Source organism: Papio anubis, chromosome 14, assembly GCF_008728515.1.
Source record: "Papio anubis isolate 15944 chromosome 14, Panubis1.0, whole genome shotgun sequence".
NCBI classification, from domain to species: domain Eukaryota; kingdom Metazoa; phylum Chordata; class Mammalia; order Primates; family Cercopithecidae; genus Papio; species Papio anubis.
In genome coordinates this window covers 69,545,225-69,564,826 of record NC_044989.1, presented here as the reverse complement: position 1 = coordinate 69,564,826, position 19,602 = coordinate 69,545,225, and the positions used below count along the sequence as shown (strand labels likewise).

The following is a 19,602-nucleotide window of genomic DNA, read 5'->3' as shown; positions in this document are numbered from 1 at the left end:
AATCTTTTTTATTGATTTGTAAGAGCTCTTTATAGAGTAATGATGAAACTGATTGATACGGTTAGGCTTTGTGTCCCCACCCAAATCTCATCTTGAATTGTAGTCCCCACATGTGGAGAAAGAGAAGTGATTGGATTATGGGGACAGTTTTCTCCATGCTGTTCTCATGATAGTGAGTATGTTTCATGAGATCTGATGGTTTTATAGAGGGCAGTTCCCCTGCACTCGCTCACACACTTTCTCACCTGCCGCCGCGTAAGACATATGTGCTTCCCCTTCTGCCATGATTGTAAATTTCCTTAGGCCTCCCCAGCCATACAGAACTGGGAGTCACGCCTCTTTTCTTTATAAATCACCCACTCTTGGGTAGTTCTTTATAGCAGTATGAGAGCAGACTAATATACTGGTTATGTAAGCTATGTTTTTTTGTGTGTGTGATTTTTAAAAATTTTACTGATGGTATTTTTTGATGTACAGAAGTTAAATAAGTTTATGTGGGTAGCCAATTATATCAATCCATAGAGTCTATTTTTTTTTTTTTTTTTTTTGAGATGGGGTTTCACTCTGTCACCCAGGTTGGAGTGCAGTGGCGTGATCTCAGCTCACTGCAAAGTCTGCCTCCTAGGTTCAAGTGATCCTCCCACCTCAGCCTCCCATGTAGCTGGGACTACAGGAATGCACCACCACACCTGGCTAATTGTTTTTTCTATTTGGTAGAGACGGGTTTTCACCATGTTGCCCAGGCTGGTCTCAAACTTCTGAGCTCAGATGGTCTACCACTCTCAGCCTCCCAAATTGCTGGGATTACAGGCATGAGCCACTGTCTCTGGCCCATAGAGTCTATTTTTTCATACCCCTTAGAAAGGCCTTCGTCATTGGGCGCGATGGCTCATGCCTGTAATCCCAGCACTTTGGGAGGCTGAGATGGGCAGATTACCTGAGGTTGGGAGTTTGAGACCAGCCTGACCAACATGGAGAAACCCCGTTTCTACTAAAAATATAAAATTAGCTGGGCGTGGTGGCACGTGCCTGTAATCCCAACTACTTGGGAGGCTGAGGCAGGAGAATCGCTTGAACCCAGGAGGTGGAGGTTGCGGTGAGCCGAGATCACGCCATTGTACTCACACAGGAGTGAAACTCTGTCCTAAAAAAAAAAAAAAAGGTTTCATCATTCTTTTTTTTTTTTTTTTTTAGTTATAGTTTCATTTTTCTATGTTTATAGAATGTGTACTCTAGAGCCAAACTACTAGTATTCAAGATCTGGTTCTGCAACTTACTGTGTTATCTTGGACAAATTAATTAACTTCTGTTTTCTTTTCTGTAAAATGGGTTAAATAATTGATCCTAGCTCATGAGATTATTGTAAGGATTAATGAAAATAATAAATAACTTTTTTAAATTTTTGAGACGGAGTTTTGCTCTTGTTGCCCAGGCTGGAGTGCAATGGTGCAATCTCAGCTCACTGTAATCTCTGTCTCCCAGGTTCAAGTGATTCTCCTGCCTCAGCCTTCCAAGTAGCTGGGATTACAGGAGTGCGCCACCCGGCGAATTTTGTATTTTTAGTAGAGACGGGTTTTCACCATGTTGGTCAGGCTGGTCTCGAGCTCCTGATCTCAGGAGGCCTTGGCCTCCCAAAGTGGTGGGATTACAGGCATCAGCCACTGTGCCCAGCCTATAAATAACAGTCCCTGACATACAAAATTACTCAGTAAATGTTAACTATTTTCATCTGGAATATATTTTGCTATGAGGTGTGAGGTACAAGTTCAAATTTATTTCATCTTTTTCTAAATCAGCCAATTGTGCTAACTTAGAAATACCATTTGTTAAACAATCTACCACTTTCCAACTAATTTAATGCCAGCCTTATCATAAGGCAAATTCTCACTTGGTCTTTCATTTGTTTTTTCAGATCTCTGTTCCACTTCTCTGATGTGTCTATATCTGTAGCAGCAGTTTTGACTGTTACAGTTTTACAACATATTGTAATATTGATCTTATAAGTCTATCTTTATTATTTTTCAAGATTATCTGCACTAGTCTCATCTGATTGTTCCTCCAAACAATGATTTAGAATAATGTAATTCATAAATTAAGTTGGAGAAAATGGCCTTTTATATTTTTATGTTTTCTCATCCATCAATAGCACATTCCAAATTTGTGATTTTCGAATGTAAGTTCCAGCCTTCTTTTAAACATTTACTTCTAGATTTATTTTATTGTCGATATTGTAAAGTTTAACTTTTCTCTATTTTAGCATCCTACTCTTAGTATATTTATTTTGTATTTAAATATTTTACTGAATTCTCTTACAGTATTTCTGTTGATATAATTTAATATTTTCCATTTCTAATATTTACCTATTATTACTTTTTCTTGTTTTATTGCATTGATTAGCAGTGATGTCAGGTGCCTTTATCTTATTCTTGTCTTTAGCAGGAATACCTTCAGTATTTCATAAATAAAGTAGTTTAGTTATCCTTACTTCTGTTAAAAATATACTTTAATTCCAGTTTAAGTGTTTAAAAAATTTAAGCAAATATCAAATAACTTTTTGATATAAAGTAAGATAACCCTATTGATAGATATTTTTATTCATGTTAAGGAAATAATTTCCTATTCACGGTCAGTTGATAGTTTCAAAAAGTAATATTTTAAATTCTATCAAATATCTTTTTGATATCAAGATCATTATATTGTTCCTATATTTTCACCTACTGATATATCTTTTATAAATTTTTTTCTAATAAAAATTATCTGCACATTTCTGAAATAAACTTTTGAAAAGTTCTGAAATTAATAATCTTTGATTTAGGATTTTTGCACCCAAATTCACGGGTGAATTTGGTCATGTTCCTTTTGTTGTGAGCTACTTTATGTTAACTTCACAAAACAATCTGGGAGGATTTTCATCTTTTTATATGTTCTGTATTTCTGAAATAGCACAAGAATTACTTGTTCTTATAACAGGTACATAAGAATGAGATAATTCTCTCAAAAATTTTCTAGACATGCTGTTATTTAAAAGTATAGTTCTTAGATGCCTTTAAAAATGTTTGCCACAGATATTGACTGATTCAGGTTTTGTACTTTTTTTGAGTCAATTTCTGTAATTTATCCTTTCTTAGAAAATCATTCATTCATCAAGATTCTAAAAGCATTTGCATAGATTTGTACTTTGTACACAGAACATTCTTACAGGTAAACAAATCTCCTTATTTGTTGTGATAGCCCTTTTGTCTTTCTTAGTAATTACATATTTTAATGTTCTGACCTTCTTTTTTAGATTTGTCTTTCAAAGATTCATCAGTAATACTGGTAGTTCCAAAGACATTCTTAAAGCCTTCTCAGTTCTACCGATTTTGCTTTGTTTTCATCACTTTGTTCTTCATTCATAGATTCCGTGTTTCTGCTGTCGGTAGATTTGTTTCATATTATTTTCTAAGTTTTAACTAATTCTTACCTCATTTGTTTTCATTTTTTCTTGTTTAATAATGAAAGAATTTAAGGCTATGATGTTTCCAAATCCCGCAAGTTTTTATTGAGATGTTCCAATTGTCATTATTTTTTAGGATCCCAGTTAATTGCAGTTTTGATTTCCTCTTGGACTGAACAGTAATTTATGAGAGTGCTTTAAAACTTCAAAGTGCTTTTTTTTGAGACAAGGTCTTGTTCTGTCACCTAGGCTTGAGTGCAGTGGTGTCTAGGTGCTTTTCTTTAAAGCAAGAGTTTAATCCCTTATTGCTAAATTCTAGATTTTTATTTTTATTTTTGGTGGTATATGTGGACTGTAAAAATTATATGTTCTCTTTTTTTCCGGTTTTCTTTGTGGCCTAAGTTATAGTTGAGTTTTACAAGTTAAGAAAATAATATGAATTATTTATTTGAAGGGTGCTGTTAAATAAATATCTATTAATTATTTTTTGATTAGATTTTTAGTTAAAGCCTCTATATCTTTTATTTACTTTTTAATCTGCTTGGTTTACTGAAATCCAAGGGTGATTGTGAGTTTATTAAACTACTTTTCTCCAATGTTTTACACAATTATATTTGCACAAACTTTGCTCCTTTAATCACTGGGCCACCCAAGAGTAGCAGGGAGGGTGCTCTTTCAGGGCTCTCTGGGCAGAGGGAAAATCTTCCATCCCAAATAATTCTTGCTTCCTGTTTGTGGTGGTGGTGGCTTATCTGCAAAGGTGGCTGCCATCTTTTCCTGCTGTAGTACACACGTGCTGTGGAGAGGAGGGGTCTATGCCTCTACTCCCTTGCATCTGGGTTGCTGTGATCGTTTGAATATAATGGAAGTGATGTTGCGCTAGCTTTGAGGCTGCCTCTGAGGCCTGACAGTTTCTGCTTCCTGTTTTTGGTGTCGTGAGCCTCCATGTAAGAAATCCTGGCTAGTCTACTGCAGGGAGGCCTGTTGAGGTACAATGAAGGCGGTCAAAGGAGTGAAGAAGCCTTCCGGGATATCCAGTCAACCTTCCAGTGATTCCAGCCCCAGCCGCCATCTGTCTGCAACTTCATGAGAGACTCCAAATGAGAACTATCCCACTGAGCCCAATCGACCCAAAAAATGAGAGGGAAAAATAGCAAATTGCAGTTTAAGTCATTAGGTTTGGGATGGTTTGTTACGGAACAATACTGAAACAAGAAGCAACTCATCACTTTGCCTAGTGGGGTCACTCATGGTGTGTGGAAGCTGAGTATGAGTTGTAGGTTTCCCCCCTTTTTTTTTGGGACTCTGAACTTGGCACCCCTCCCAAAGGTGCTGCGGAGGATCCCGATCTATGCTCTGGTTGTTGCCTGATGGACTAGGACTTTACGCCACTAGAACCCAAGGTCCCCAGGAGAAAGATGGGATAACTGGATGACAGAAAGATGTAACTCCAAAGGTAACCATCACACATTTCCTTTTCTGTCTTTTGGATATTACCCCACAGTGTTCATTTTGAAATGTAGGTTATAGATTGGATAAAGAAAATGTGGTACATATACACCATGGAATACTATCAGCCATAAAAAAAGAATGAGGTCATGTCTTTTGCAGGAACATGGATGGAGCTGGAGGCCATTATCCTTAGCAAACTAAAGTAGGAACAGAAAACCAAATACTGCATGTTCTTACTTATAAGTGGGAGCTAAATGATAAGAACTTATGAACACAAAGACAGAAACAACAGACACTGGAGTCTACTTGAGTAGGGAGGGTAGGAGGAGGGAGAGGAGCAAAAAAGATAACTATTGGGTACTGGGCTTAATACCTGGGTGATGAAATAATCTGTATAACAAGCCCCCATGACATATGTTTACCTATGTAGCAAACCTTTACATGTACCCCCAAACCTAAAATAAAAGTTAAAAGAAATGTAGGTTATTATGCTGGTGAGAAAGGGCTGAACTCAGGACTGGGAAAGATGCTGCAATCGGGAAAAGGGTTTGTGCCTATCTACACACTTGTGCAGGCTTACTTGTGTAAGCCAAGCCTATGACATCACCTTCTCTCACGCTGCCAGTGGGGAGCTTGAGGTTGAAAAGTGTCTCCCGATTCTGAAGTCAGGCTAAATACATATACTCAAATTGCCATTTTGACTTGAAAATCTTAAAAAACATTAATAAATACTTAGACACAGAGGAAACACAGTAAGATAAAGTAGCCTTGCCATCAAAATAGGGATGAACAAACTCTGTCCTAAGGCTATATGAAATGCTAACTGTCCATGTCTACCCTATGCATAAAGATACAACTAATTACTTGCAATACAAATGAATTTGTAAGGCCAAGTGGTGAAGAACTCACTCTGATGGCCTCCGAGGAAGGTCAATAAACCATCATAGCTAAAAAAGGCAAAAATATACTAGATGACATAAGGAAATAAAACCTCCTTGTCTGATGCTTAAATCCCTTCTTTAAATCTTATCACTCTATAAAACCATGGCATGTTATGTTTACACCTGTTTAGTTCTGACAAATTTCAAGAAATAAAGACAAAATAGGTTTGGAGAAAGGAGATTTAGGAAAAGTGATCAGGTGGCCAAAGAGCTGTCACTAAACAGGGACTGGCTCAGAATTCACACCTTTCAAAGTGGCAAGACAAAGAATTATGCAGAGATACCCTGGGTGTATACTTTAGAGGTGGTAGAGGAAATTGAAAACAATAAGAGGAAGCAAATCATGCTGAGTGGTGACCAAGTGTGGCACATCCTAAATATTATTTAACTTTGCTCATCTTAAAACCAGCCATTGGTACTGACCATCTTCTCTTCATCAATGGCATCAAGTCCAATATACACTCCTGGGTCCTGCCAAGCAGTGTAGCAATTACCTCTCCAAAGAGCCTGGTTTTAATCAGCATTTTGGATGGGTCTCACTAATGCTTTAGATTTAATGCACTTTTCTAAGATTAAAAAAAAAAACCACCATGGCATGGTCATGCTGAGTGAGTGAAAGTCTGACCCTGGATGAACTAATATTATTTAGAGTCTTCCTTCTTGCCCTTCCTGTCTCCCCTGTTAAGAATCTTGAGGATATTTTTCCTGTCCCCAGTTTAATGACTCTAACTACTTAGAACCACCATTAGTATAGTCTTTGGATTTATTATTTTATTTATATTGAGGTATTTGCTTTAAATATTGGTGCCAGAAGATAAACCAACTAAGATTGTTTGGTCAAGAGCATTATTTAGCTTGGATGTGAAAATGTAAAATTATGAAATGACTGATTCATCTGGTGCACAGCACCAACCTCATTCTGCTCCATATATACAAGCTCATGGATGAAGATTTGTTTTCTTCTTTTGCACCAATGCAAGGAATGCCATCTTCAGGATGAGTTCTTTTACTATGCCTGTAGCCGTCAACACCTTTTCTCCAAAATGGAATATTAATTTTCTTAAAAAAGAACAAGTTTGCTTTTGTGCTTCCTGTATTGTTGCCAGTGAGTGGCACTGTTATGGACCAAATGCGTGTGTCTCCCCAAATCCATGTGTTGAAGCCTCAGCCTTCAATGGGATAGTATTTGGGGGTGGGGTCTTTGGGAGACACTTAGGGTTGGATGAGGTCACGAGGGTGCCTCCCTCATGATGGGGTTGGTCCCCTTAGAAGAAGAGTTTCCACAGGGCTTGCTTTCATTCTACTCACACGTGCACCAGGAAGTGGCCATGTGAGCACACAGCCTGGAAGAGGGGCCCCACCAGAATCTGATCACACTGGCACCCTGATCTCAGACTTCCAGTCTCCAGTACTGTGAGAAAATAAATTTCTGTTGTTTAAGCCCCACAGTCCATAGTATTTTGTTATGGCAGCCTGAGCACACTAAGAGAAGCATCCTAAATGGGTAGGTGTCTGCTAGGTTCTCAGCACTTCACACATGCACCATTTTTCTATCCCACGACATTGTCACACTGGCCAAGCCCCCTACTCATATGTATTCATTTGAGGGACCAGTTGTTATGGAGTGAAAACTTTCATACTAATCCCATCTGCCATTCACTGAGTGCTTACGCTGTGCCAGGCTTGGCACTAGCTGCTTTATATTCATCAACTCATTTTGCTCTCCTAAAAGCACTGTTGGTTAATATCCCCTTTATCCTGACACAAAAATGTAGAAACAGCTCAGAAAGGCTATGTAATTTTCCCAGGCTATCTCTGTAAGTAAGTGACTGAGTGAAGATATAAATCCAGGTCTGTTTAGACTCTATGCTCTTTCTTTTGAGCAACATGTGCTTTTAGATTGGAATCAATCTAGGGCAGAATGAATCAAGAAGCATAGCAATGAAAAGAGTTGGCCACCAGTAATATTACCCATTTGAAAAGTTGCCGTGGGTCCCAACACTTACCCAGCCTCCAAAGCTGTTCTGTTCCAGCTTTCCATGTCTCTATTTCTTCCTTCTTTAGGATTTCAGTGCCCTACAGCAACTCTTTCTGGAGAAGCGCCTCGTGTATCCCTATCCCTTTTTCCAATCACAACTTACTTGTCCTATGTGCCTCTCCCCTCGTAATCCTCTGTGCTTTCTAAGGCACAAACCTCTAATCTGATCCACAAGCTGGGTCCACTATAGTGGTTTATTTCTTAATAGGCTCTATCTTTCCATAGACACAAAAATATACTATCATAGAGATTGATAACTGTCTCCCATATGCATTTTCACTTTCTTCCTTTAGTAGTAGAACCCCTGAGTTTCACTGGCCACATGACCAGCCAGCAATGACTACATTTCCCAGTCTTCTTTGTAAAAGCTGCTTCAAGAGGCAGTAAATGATGCTGAGCTTGACCTAGTGTGGTGCATGAATTGCAGGTGGGTGTGGCCTTCTTTGCATCAGGGTGTGGCCATGTAATCTATGCTCTGGCCAGCTGGAGGTGAGCAGAAATTATATGTCCAAATTCTAAGCTGTGCCTTAAAGAGCACACCCCAGCCCTTTTCATTATTGGACTATGCCGACAAGAACCACACTCTTGGAGTGGTGGAGAAAGAAGATGGAAGGAGCCTGGGCCCCTGACAGCATGGAGCCGCCATGTTGACTCTGGACAGTTTATTCCCAGAGAGTTACATGTGAGAGGCGAAAAAAAGGTTCGATGGTTAAAGCTTGTATTATTTTGGGCTTTTGGTAGGTCGGCTGAACTTCTAACCTAAATAATATAATTCAAGAAGGGAACCTTCTGATGACAGTATTTTATTGTAAAGGAGTGGCCCCAGTGCTGGGCATTTGGGGTGCTGTGGTAGGCTCTTGTGATCTTCTGGGATCAGGCTGGGCTTTGGGCAACCTCTTAATTTTTGACCATGGAGTTGGCTGCCCACCTTTAAAGAGGCGAGACCTGCCCAGCTGGCTCCCAGAAGCCTCTGGACTGTTTCCTGGACTTGTCTGCTTTTCAGGTAAGGGCTGCCATGATCCTGTCAGAGTGCCTTTCAGATGAAACTGAAGGAAGACAGTAGTCAAAACCCTGAAGTATTCCGGCTAATGTCAGACAGAGAAACAGAAAATTTACAGCACTCAAAATCTGGGATTCATTTAGGAGTAAAAAAAAAGCATTAAGTTATCCAACCTCAAAACTGTTTTCAGGCTTCCAGTGGGCCCCAATACTCTTCCTAATTGCAAGACCATGTAGAAGTTGGATCTGAAATGAGACCACGAGCCAGTATCAAAATGCCCCATTTTCATGGTGCACGAAATGCTTCACGTATCCAGCCTGCACTAATTAAATGTCTGTGATACTTCTCCCCAGGCTGGGCTGAGCTCGTGCTCTGTATGATCTGGGAAGAAATGGTTGTTGGATTCATATTGAGATTGTAAGAGGAATCTTTAAGAGGAAAAAAAATACGTGTTAAATCTTTTGGAAAGAGGCAGGGTAAAGGTTTGGGGGATTTCAGCACCTGGATTATAAATAATGTTGCTAATTACCAATGAATTTTATTTGTTCATTAAAAGTGGACTCAGCAGAAAGCTCCACTTGGAGAGATGACAAACGGTATGACCTCTGCTTCATTTCTGCTATTTCAATGGTTTCTCCTAGTTGCACAAACCCTTACCAGGATAACAAGGTCACCCCAAGTGCCTGGATGGGCCTCTGACTCCAGAATTCTTCTCAGCCTCCTCTCACTGGTTATGTTGCTGCTCCTGGCTTACAGCATTTCTTACTTGTCAATCACCATTTTGGCTCCTAGGCTCTCCCATTTCCTACCGATTGATGAGGCCTTTGGAACTAGCTTGAACTTTGTCTTCCTCTGGCCTCGTGACCTGCTCCACGTCCTTCCCCAGTTGACTGGTCTTTCACCAGGTCCCTCTCCACAGGGGATGATGAGGACTGGGACCTGGAGGAGCGTCTCTGAGCTAGATCCCAGGGCCGGCTCACAGAGATCAGCTCTGGAGTGAATTCAGCCAGAGAACCCAAATAAACTCTGCGAATCCAGACAGTCCAGGAAAAGAAAGGTGACCTCATGCTTAGTAAGAACAATCTCGGTTCAGTCTCCAAAGACCCTGCAATGAGTGGGGTTGCTGGTGGTTTGGCCCACTCCCCCTTCTCATGCTATGGCTACCAACCCCCTCATTGAGGAACAGGATTCTTGAGGCTGAGAGATGTGGCTGGGACTGAGGCAGAGGAATGCAAATGAGAGGCAGTGTGGGGGGACACTGCAGTTCTGAACAGCTCACTCTGATTTTCTGGGAGCCTTAGCTGTGCAGTGGTTGAAATTATGAATAAGCAAAAAGCCCAATAGTGACAGCAATACTCCTTGTCCTCTTTCTGGCCATCACAATTCCCATCTGGTCCTTTCCTGCTTTTCAGCCTTCTTTCTTTGACGGCAGGGACTTTGTCATATTGTTTGGTCTAAAAGAAGCTCTGGAATAACATCCAACATTTGCTACTGTTCAATCAATAAGCTCCCTGAAGAGGCTAAAGAACTACATTGTGAAGCTGGAGAGGGAGTCTGGGGGTTTGCATCATCAGTTTCTCTAAACTTGTTGCTTTTTCTCAGCTCGCCTCTCTCCGGCATCCTATCTCCCTTGCTTCTCCCCTGCCCATGAGGTTAATGAGTGCCTCTGTAGTGAGCTGAGCAGAACACCAAAATTTCCCTGCCTTGAGGTGTCTTCTTCCTACTCTTTGTACCCTGGACATGTCCAGACTACCACTTGGTCTGATATATATGTTTTTAAAGTATTTATTTTTTTTATAAAATAAAAAATAAATTTTTAAATTCACTCTGTCACCCAGGCTAGAGTGCGGTGTCACGATCGTGGCTCACTGCAGCCTCAACCTCCTGGGCTCAGGCGATCCTTCCACCTTGGCCTCCCGAGTAGCTGGGACTACAGGCATATGCCAGTGTGCCTGGCTCAGTCTGATATTTTCAACATTAGGGATCCCCTGTGGGAATCTCATGGAGATTCCTTTTAAAATGCCAGAGTGTTATCCAGGAGAGAAATTCCCTGGACACTGGGATCTAGTAACATGTGGGTTAGCCAGAATAAGGATCTATTCTTTTGAGGCCAGGGATAGGGTGCTTGGGACTGTGAAATCTGAGAGGTGGTGATCGGGATAAAGGGACACAGGAAGGTCAAATTTTGAGGGAGTGGGGGGAGGCAAAAGGACCAAAGTGTGCAGAGCACTACAGAGAAGAGAAGGGAGGGGCTGGCCAGGAGATGAGCACATGAACTCATTCACACAGACTGGCAGCACCACAGAAAACGGAGGGAGGGTGACACTCAGGATGTCTCCAGGCAGCTTCTGACCTGGGGCTTACCTCCCCAAACTGTGCAGTCAGCCCAAGAGAGACTTGTTTAATCTCCAAGATTTCTCTTTATATGTTAGTCACACGGTACAATGTGAACTAAGCGCAAATATTAATATTTTAGGAGGAGTACTTTTGTAACGGAGAGTGGCGTTGAGACTCTTCTGCCTCTTATATCATTTTCAGAGGAAAATGACATTTTCCAAGCTGCCAGGAGCCATAGATTTACGTGTTTGGGGATGGAAGAGCAGCTGTATCTGAAGACTGCTGTGTAGGATCACGCCAGGGTGTCTGCCAATCCTTTATGCTCTGGTTAAGAGAGTGCCTGAGCAACGGTGGGGCCCTGCAGGCTCTTTCCCTAGGGATGGAATGGAATGCAAGCCCACCTTCCGAAACTTGGAAGTCGGGCACTTGCAGGGAGGTAGAGGTTTGAGGGCAGGGGAAGGGAATAGGGAGGAAACAAGGTGATAAAACTAAAGTGAAGAGCAGCAGCAGGACATGGTACTTCATTCTTCCCATAAACAGAACAATTTTACAGCTGATTACCATCTGGATTACCTTTCGCCCACTTTCAAAGTGTGTTGCCACAGTCTTCTGTCAAAACAACAGCGATCTCAACCTTCTGTTCCAGAAGGTTGGTAGTTACATGGACATTACTTCTGATTTGAGCCTCTGAAATAATGATCATACACAATCTGACGATCGATGAGGATGGTATCAAAAGGAAAATTCCCAGTCTGGAAGCCTTGAAAGTACTTCTGAGGAGATCCTATTTGTGTTTTTGCCTGGCTTATGCCAAAGATAATCTGGTATCTGTATCAGTACAGGTCATCTCTCAAAGGCTATTGGCACAGTAGCTGGTTTTTTTCTATTACCTTAAATGCTACTCAGGGGCCCTGACCATGCAGTTATAGTAGACAGCGTTCAACTTGTCATTGGCAGGACCAGGTGGCGATGAGAACACAGTTTATGTGCCAGAGTTTAAAACTCCGAGGGAAGAGTGGAGGTGTGGTTTTTGCTCACTACATACCCAAAGGTTAACTGAAATTGGGTATACATCTACATTTGAGATAAAGCAAATCATCTGTAATTTTTAGCCATTTCCTCCTTTAGGCAATTCATATTTCCTTAGGCAAACAAGGTCTTGCCTGATTTTCTGATATTCTTTCTCTTAACACCTCAGTTTGGTTATTCTGATATAAAGAATCCAGCACACAATGAAGATATTAAAACCTTCTTCACCTTAAGCAAACCTCTTCAAAAATTAGAACATTTATGGATCATTTTGGTCATGATGATGATGGTGTTGATGATAGTGATGTTGGCCCTTGTTTGATTTAAGCTTCAACAGTGATCTCCCAGTTTGGATCAGCCTTACTGGAGCTAAAGGAGACAATCTTGAGTTGCTTTGCTCATGTACTGAGCGCTATCCTTCCAACGACAGCTTTCTTTATTCCTCCATTTGTGTAAAAAGGAAGTAGGAAAACTCAGGACTTTCATCTCTTCAGGCTGGTAAATTCGTAGGAAAGAAAAGTTACCAAACAAATGAGAAAAGACAACAGGAGGAAGACTGCAGGGGACTTGGAGAGTGACACAGGAGAATTGGAATTCTCTAATTCTTTAGAATGTCTCTTCTAGAGAAGAGAAATTGGCTCTGAGTAAGGCATGGCATTTCCTTTGGTCTGTTAATGTCCAAGTTATAGGTCACATGAGTCTGTACAGCTTTCCTCCCTATGCATGCACCCTTGAAGTGATCTCAAGTCCTGGACCATCTTCCAGCCTGCACAGGCCTCCAGGGGCCTTCTGAGTAGAGGTGACCTGACGCTGATCAGAGCTACTCCAGGCTGAAGGAGAGCCAGCTCCTTGCTTCTCCACACTGGACCTCAGGGTCCCCAAAAGTTGGGACATGCTGATAGTAAAGAGCCTCTTTCTGAAGGCAAATCATAAAGCCATGCATTCTTTAAATAAATAGAAGGATGCCACCTCCCCTCATATCTGAAAGCACATTAAAGAGCACAGACAGCATCAGTTTTAAAAAGTGATTACAAAACTGTAATTTATGCAGAATGGAACTTCACAGAAGGTTCTGGGCCATGCAAAAGTGGTTTATACACCAGAAATGTCAGTCTTACAGCTTCAGAACATTTCCTTGTGAATGAGAAGGGTCCTCTGAGTTTCTCATCTTGATATGCAAGGGCTGGGGCTGGGTCCCTCCTGCAAGAGTCTGAGGCAACCTGGATAAGGATGCCTCCTCCTCCAGCATCTTTTCCCTCTCCACCCCTTTTTCACCATCCGGCGACTCCAGGGTCACCCCCAGCCCTCTTCTGGTCTGCTGTTATTCTGCCTGATATTACAGTAGCCTCCTAAATGGTCTCTGGGGAAACAAAATTTTTCTTGAGTTGCTTGTTTGTAACTAGAGAGTTCATTACTACTGTTACAGAGAATGACTAACTACAACTTTGCTGTGGGGGCAGATGGAGACAATGATAGTTCTGTCACTCTGGAATTAATATCTGGGAAGACATCACTGTCCACTTAAAATCACTGAAGGAATATTGAACACTGGCCTTTTAAGCTGTCAATGTTTTCCACTTTTAAAGGTTCAAATCTTGAGCCAGTCTGTTAGAAAACATTACCTCATCACACTGTCACTGGGTGAAGAAAAAAATTGTAAACTAACTGAAGATTGAATTTCATACCAAAGCTCTGAGTCCAGAAACCTTGGGGATCACTAGACAAGGAGAATGACAAGAAGAGAGGAGAGTGATTTTTCAACAATGGTGAGCTTGCAAATGAGTGTCCTGGGAGACCTGGGCCACAGAAGTGAAGGTGGTGTTGGATGTAATGTCAGTGGAAGTGGCCACTGCAGAGAACCACTGTGTCCTGGTGTGACCAGTCACTCACACCTCCTCGCTCAGGCTTTGAATTAATAGGCTGGAACATTTTTCCACCTGCCAAGGAGTCTAGCTCAGACATCACAGATCTGGTTCTAAAGTTATCCCTTAAAGCTCACATCTGCTTCTCTCTTCTCTTAAATTACCATTTCTTTTATTAAATAAAAGCAATTAAAGGCATTTAAAAATTCTATGGCAAAAGAGAAGAGAAAATCTTGGGCTCACTATCCCAACACAGTCAATTGTTGTTATTTGGAAAGTATATATTTATTTCCACATTTCATCATTTTCACATTTCAGTGAATCTCCTATTTTGAGGTGATGCAACAGGAATCTTTTTTCTTTTTCACAGTGGGGAAAACTAAGTTTAGGCAAAATTTAATTGACTCACTGAGAGTCTCTCTTTGATTGTTCTATGATCAGAACTAAGATGCTACTGAGTCTTTTTTGTTTTTACTTTATTCTTAGATCCTCTTTTACTCTTACTCAAATGAAAGTTGAATTACGATATAGGGACAAGATGGGGCCTAATGTGGAGAACTGAAAAGAAATAACCTTTTGTGTCAGTATATGAGCTAATAAGTCCCCCTGACTCTGATATCTCCTTATGTGAGATTTTACTGTATTTTAGGTGCATAAAACTGTAAAGATACTCTTTGAAAAGTATTCTTGAATAGATCTCAATGGGAGATGACTCTTTTGAGGAACAGCATCCACTGGGCTCTGCTCCTCTGTAATTAGAGAGTCCCTTTACAGCTCTTAGTCAACAAGCAGCTGTTATAAATGTGTAGTGTCATTTAAGAGCCCCATGTTGTTGCAAAAAATAAAAACCCCAAACAATGCCTTGCCATAGGTTTCCACTTCTCAATGTATAAATGAATATTCATTACATTTTTCTGTGGCATTCCCTCCATCTCCTCTAGTCCTTAAATGATGTTTTATTTAACAGGCTTTCTTTTTATTAAGATAGTGCATATGAGCAGTATTCCCAGGATATATCAAATAAAATCACACTTTATATTTGAGGTAATAATAATCTCTTTAAGAGTCTCAAGATGATTTGATACATGGAGAGAGATCACTGGAGCATAGGGACTTCCAGGGGTCAACTGTTCCATCCTTTAGTTTCATAGTTAGCTAGGATTGGCCCCCAACAATCTGCTCAGAGAAAAGACAACTGACCCTGTCTGCACAGAGCGGAGTCGACTTGCCACCCCTAAATTCATTCTAAGAAGTACATTCAACTTAAGCTGAGACACAGAATACATGTTTTGAAAAGTTGTTTTAAAGAATAAATAACAATATATACATACTTGCTTTAAGAAAGATTGTCATAACTTATAATATATGTTCTACATACAAGCTGTAATCTTACTAGTGTCACAGACCCAGAGATTTCAGGGCAATGACTTGTTGCCCCATTGACAATACATGGGAAAACTCCGGAAGTCTTTGTCTATATACCTACATTTAGACATTTCTCATCACTCCAGGCTCTAATGGTAACGTCTAGTGAATGAGGAAACCCACTTTAAGAGAAAGATACTACAACTGCGATGGTTTAATTTTGGTCAGGAAACTCAAAGTCTAGAACAGCCCTCTCTTAAGGACCCCTTCAGCAGCTCTGTATGAAGAGGAGAGAACGCAAATCACACTCCCCTAGGTGGAAAATCTGAGCCACAAAGAGGAGGGTCAGGGCACAGAACCAGTGTTTCTTTGCAGCCATGAGACTGCCCTGGCTTCCTATATGAGTATTTCTGTTCACTATTTTTTTTTTTTTTTTTGAGTAGGTGGAACCATCAGTAACAAAAATGGTAACCAAAATAGACTTCAAGTTACTTGGCCACCCATTGCTTTAAATTATGGCTCTAACTCTGCAGGTTTAATAAAATGCAAAAAGATACTGTCTGCAGTTTGAGACGGTTTCCCTCCAATAAAACTTTCCTTTGAAGGTATTATTTTGCTTTTCAGCAGCTAAAAGCCTGTTCAAAAAAAATCAGGAAGGATGGAGATGCTTATGGGAGGGCTTAACATAGTGAGAAAGGGGACCCTCCTGATGGTGGAGGAGTCTGTGGTCAAGTTCAAAGCTGCTGGTCTGGGCAAGCTCCTGTCTCAGATGGACAACAGAGCATATGGGCACTTTCTACCATGTGTGCTGATGACCCTTGGCTGGGAGGGGTGCCTGATGCATGGGAGGATGGAGTCAGGATGCTGATGAGAACTGGACAAGCTGGAACAATAGGCTAAATTAGACAAGATGGTAGTTAGGATTAAAAACATAAGAAAATCCACTGAAGAGGCATGGTGATCTGGCATGGGGAGCCCCCTGGCCCAGTTTCAGCCTGCATGAAGAGGATCTAGGGGTTTCGGACCATCTGGTCAACAGGGGGCAGCTTCGTAACATGACTGCCCAAGGAAAGCAAATGGGTTCTCAGGCCACGCTGCGAGGTCTGCGCCCCTTCCTCAGGTTACCAGCCTGCTCCATCCTGCCTAGCATGAGATCATATCTGCCGAGGCACTGTGGGCACTTCAGTCAAGAGGTTTTGGGCAAGCTGGGAAGCTTTCTAGGACAATGACTTGGTCATAAGCATCCCTTGGGTTGCTTGTTAAAAGCAGAGGACAAAGTTCCACCCTATATCTACTGAATCATGATTACCAAGAGAATTTGTCATTTTAATACACATTGATAACATAACACTTAATAAGTACTGCTTATAATCAGAAAGCCTTGTGATACACAAAGATAATGAGCTTGTTTAGCATATAATATAGTGACTGGCTCATGGTGAAGGACTCAATACAACTCAATAAGAAATACTCAATATTGCTTATTGTGGCTTATTAGCAATACAAAAACATGATGAATGCATAAAAGAACAAGATGTACTCATAGCCAGTTGGTTAAGGGAGATAGATACACTAATTTTCATCACTAGGGTGTGTGTGTGTGTGTGTCCTCCTTCTGGAGGACACTGTGATGTTACCTAGGTTCAAATTCCTTAAGTTAGAGGGATTAACCTTTCTCCCTTTGGGGAATTTCTGGCAGGTTGAGGAGATAACTATGCACACAGAAGCCTTTATAGTCACAGCAAGGGCCTACAGCCCATTTTGCTTGTGCATGCTCTAAATCCACCCCAAACCGAATAGTAGGACCACCAGAACCCTGATTAGGGACCTGGGGACTGCCTCCCAAGAAGAGGCTGGCTCTGGGGCAAGCTGCCCTTCTGTGGTGGATGAGGAAGTTGTGATCTTGGGCCTTATTGTGGCTTAATTCTTCTAAGCATTCATTAAGTCCATGAAATAATAATCATAATAAAATCTCTACATCATAGCCATTGACAGAACTTAGAGTGGGTTTCCCGATGTCAAAACAGAGCAGTTATTAAGGGTCCTGGCTTGTTTTAATTGGACCTGGGCCTTTCAGGCCAAAGTCGCTCCAGCCTTTGGAACCATTTATACTCCTTCTGCCTTGATGATCCCCACCCCAATTAAGTGGTGAGTCTAGGTGGGGCAGGGATATTTAATAGGCCTTTGGTTTTCTGTAAGCCTTTTATTAATGCTGTAAGTTACAGCGGCCAGATACTCTAGGCTGGGTTTCACCTTCTGGGGCTGGGTTCCTGGCTGTCATGGTTTTGTTCTCAGTGTGATTTTCAAGTTGGTCAATGTTAAAGCAGGAAGTACTATCCCTCCTAGAACAGCCCAGGTTGACCTAAATGGCGTAAGTGCTTTAGGAAGAAGGAATCTGGCAGACAGAATCCCTTGCCCTTTCTGCGGATCTTCCCAGCAGCTCTCTGCTCTTAACCTACCCACGTCACTCTCCAGTGTATTTTCCAGTGAAAAGGGCTAACTACCCCTGCGTTTCCCAAGCAGTTTGAATTCCTGGCTATGGCACACTGAGTTGATTACTTTTGCAATGACAACATGATGAAATTTCCCTACTGACTTATCCTCAGTATAAAAATATAAAGGGATACCCATTCCCCACCTTTTTTTTCCAGAACTGAAAATAAAACTTAAAATTCCCAGCTGTCATTTAGTACTATTGTCTTCAGCTCGAGGGCTTTTAAAAGAAATTGGCTTTAGAAAGTGACCCAGATCATCTAAAGCCCACTACAGCTGAATCTTTCCAGCTTAATTTTAATCTACAAAGGCATGGGGTGACTTTTCTGCAGTTTCACACAAGGGCTGGGAGAATTAACTGTTAGAACCTTTGCCTCCTTGGTTGACCTTGTTCATTTGAGGATCTTCTACCCGGCTCCTCTCTGCCTCCCTAACAGTTGCTCAAGGAGATGACAGGAATCCCTTGTCCTGAGATCTCTGGGGGTTAGAAGCCACCCTGAAGAACCTGTCCATGAGATAACCTGTGTGTCCCTCTGAAAAGTAGCTTCCTTCAGGAATCAGTCTGGGGCCAGTCCAGTAGGGCCTTGGTTTCACTTGGGGGTAGCAAATTCACAAGCTAGGTGACTGAAAGGAGACAGACATTCTCTCATAATTTCTTCTCCATGAAATTCGAGCTCTACAGGGAAGAGGATCTTTTCCGTATACCACCTAGTGCCTAGAGAAAGAATTGAACTGGGTGCCAATGAATAGCCCCCTCACACATAGGCCCTCTACCCAGGCCTGCTCCTTGTCCCATCCCCACCCCTGACTTGCAGTAGTTAACTAATAAGGGTATTTTCTTTTAATAATAACAATGCTGATATGTACCAGTCACTGTGCTGAGCACTTCATGCACAATATTGCATACACTAAATGCACAATATTGCTTTTAGTAATCACAACCATGAACTCCCATGAGCTCATTTTACAAGTTCAGAGTGGGTCATTAGTCAAAACCACACAGTGAGTGGTAGGGCTAGCTTTCAAACCTAGCTCTGCTCATGGGAAGTCTCTGTTCTTACACTCTCACCTAGGTGATCTTGAGCCCTGAGTTGATGTTGTTGATACAGAAATAATTACACAAAATTGAACTCTCTGAGATTCACATTGTGCTCTTGCAATAGGCGAGTGGCCCATCCTCTCCAGTAAAGCCTCGTTAGGGATGAGGGGGCTACTTGTGTGAGCTGGACACTAGCCAGCAGCAGGGATGGGAGGCCCTGCGGCCCTAAGCACTTTTGGTGGGAACTGCTGACTGGTGAGATGCATGTCAGTCTTTGGCAGGAAGCTAGGACAGATTATTAAACAGATGGCTTATAAGTTCCAAAGACAGGAAACAGTGGTCATCTCTGGGAGCAAAGGTTCGCCGAAAGTGAATTGTGCCAAACCTCATTTTTTTTGCAAGTCTCACTAGATTCATAGATGGGGGCTGACAGATGTAGTTTATCTGCATTTCAGCAGATCAGTTCACACAGTGTCTCAAAGCACATTTAGGGGAAAAATGGAAAGATATGGGTTAGATGTTTAACTGCAATTGAGATGGCTCAGAGAAGGTTGAACAGGCAGCACCCAAAGAGTGCTGGTTAACTTAGCAATGACAATGGTCACTTGTT

General features: G+C 41.5%; 1 protein-coding gene across 2 annotated transcripts in view; it reads right to left on the bottom strand.

The window, feature by feature from the left end:
- Positions 1-19,602, bottom strand: part of ANTXR1 (ANTXR cell adhesion molecule 1) — a 237,863-nt gene that overhangs the window by 12,845 nt on the left and 205,416 nt on the right. The window contains exon 18 of one of the 2 annotated variants that reach the window (XM_009184350.4): positions 1,611-9,112. The exons of the other annotated variant lie outside the window; for it this stretch is intronic. Within the exon in view, the coding sequence (XP_009182614.1) occupies positions 9,032-9,112 (81 nt within the window). The 3' untranslated portion in view covers positions 1,611-9,031. Of the gene's footprint in view, positions 1-1,610; positions 9,113-19,602 lie in introns of those variants that run through there. 2 annotated transcript variants of the gene reach the window in all.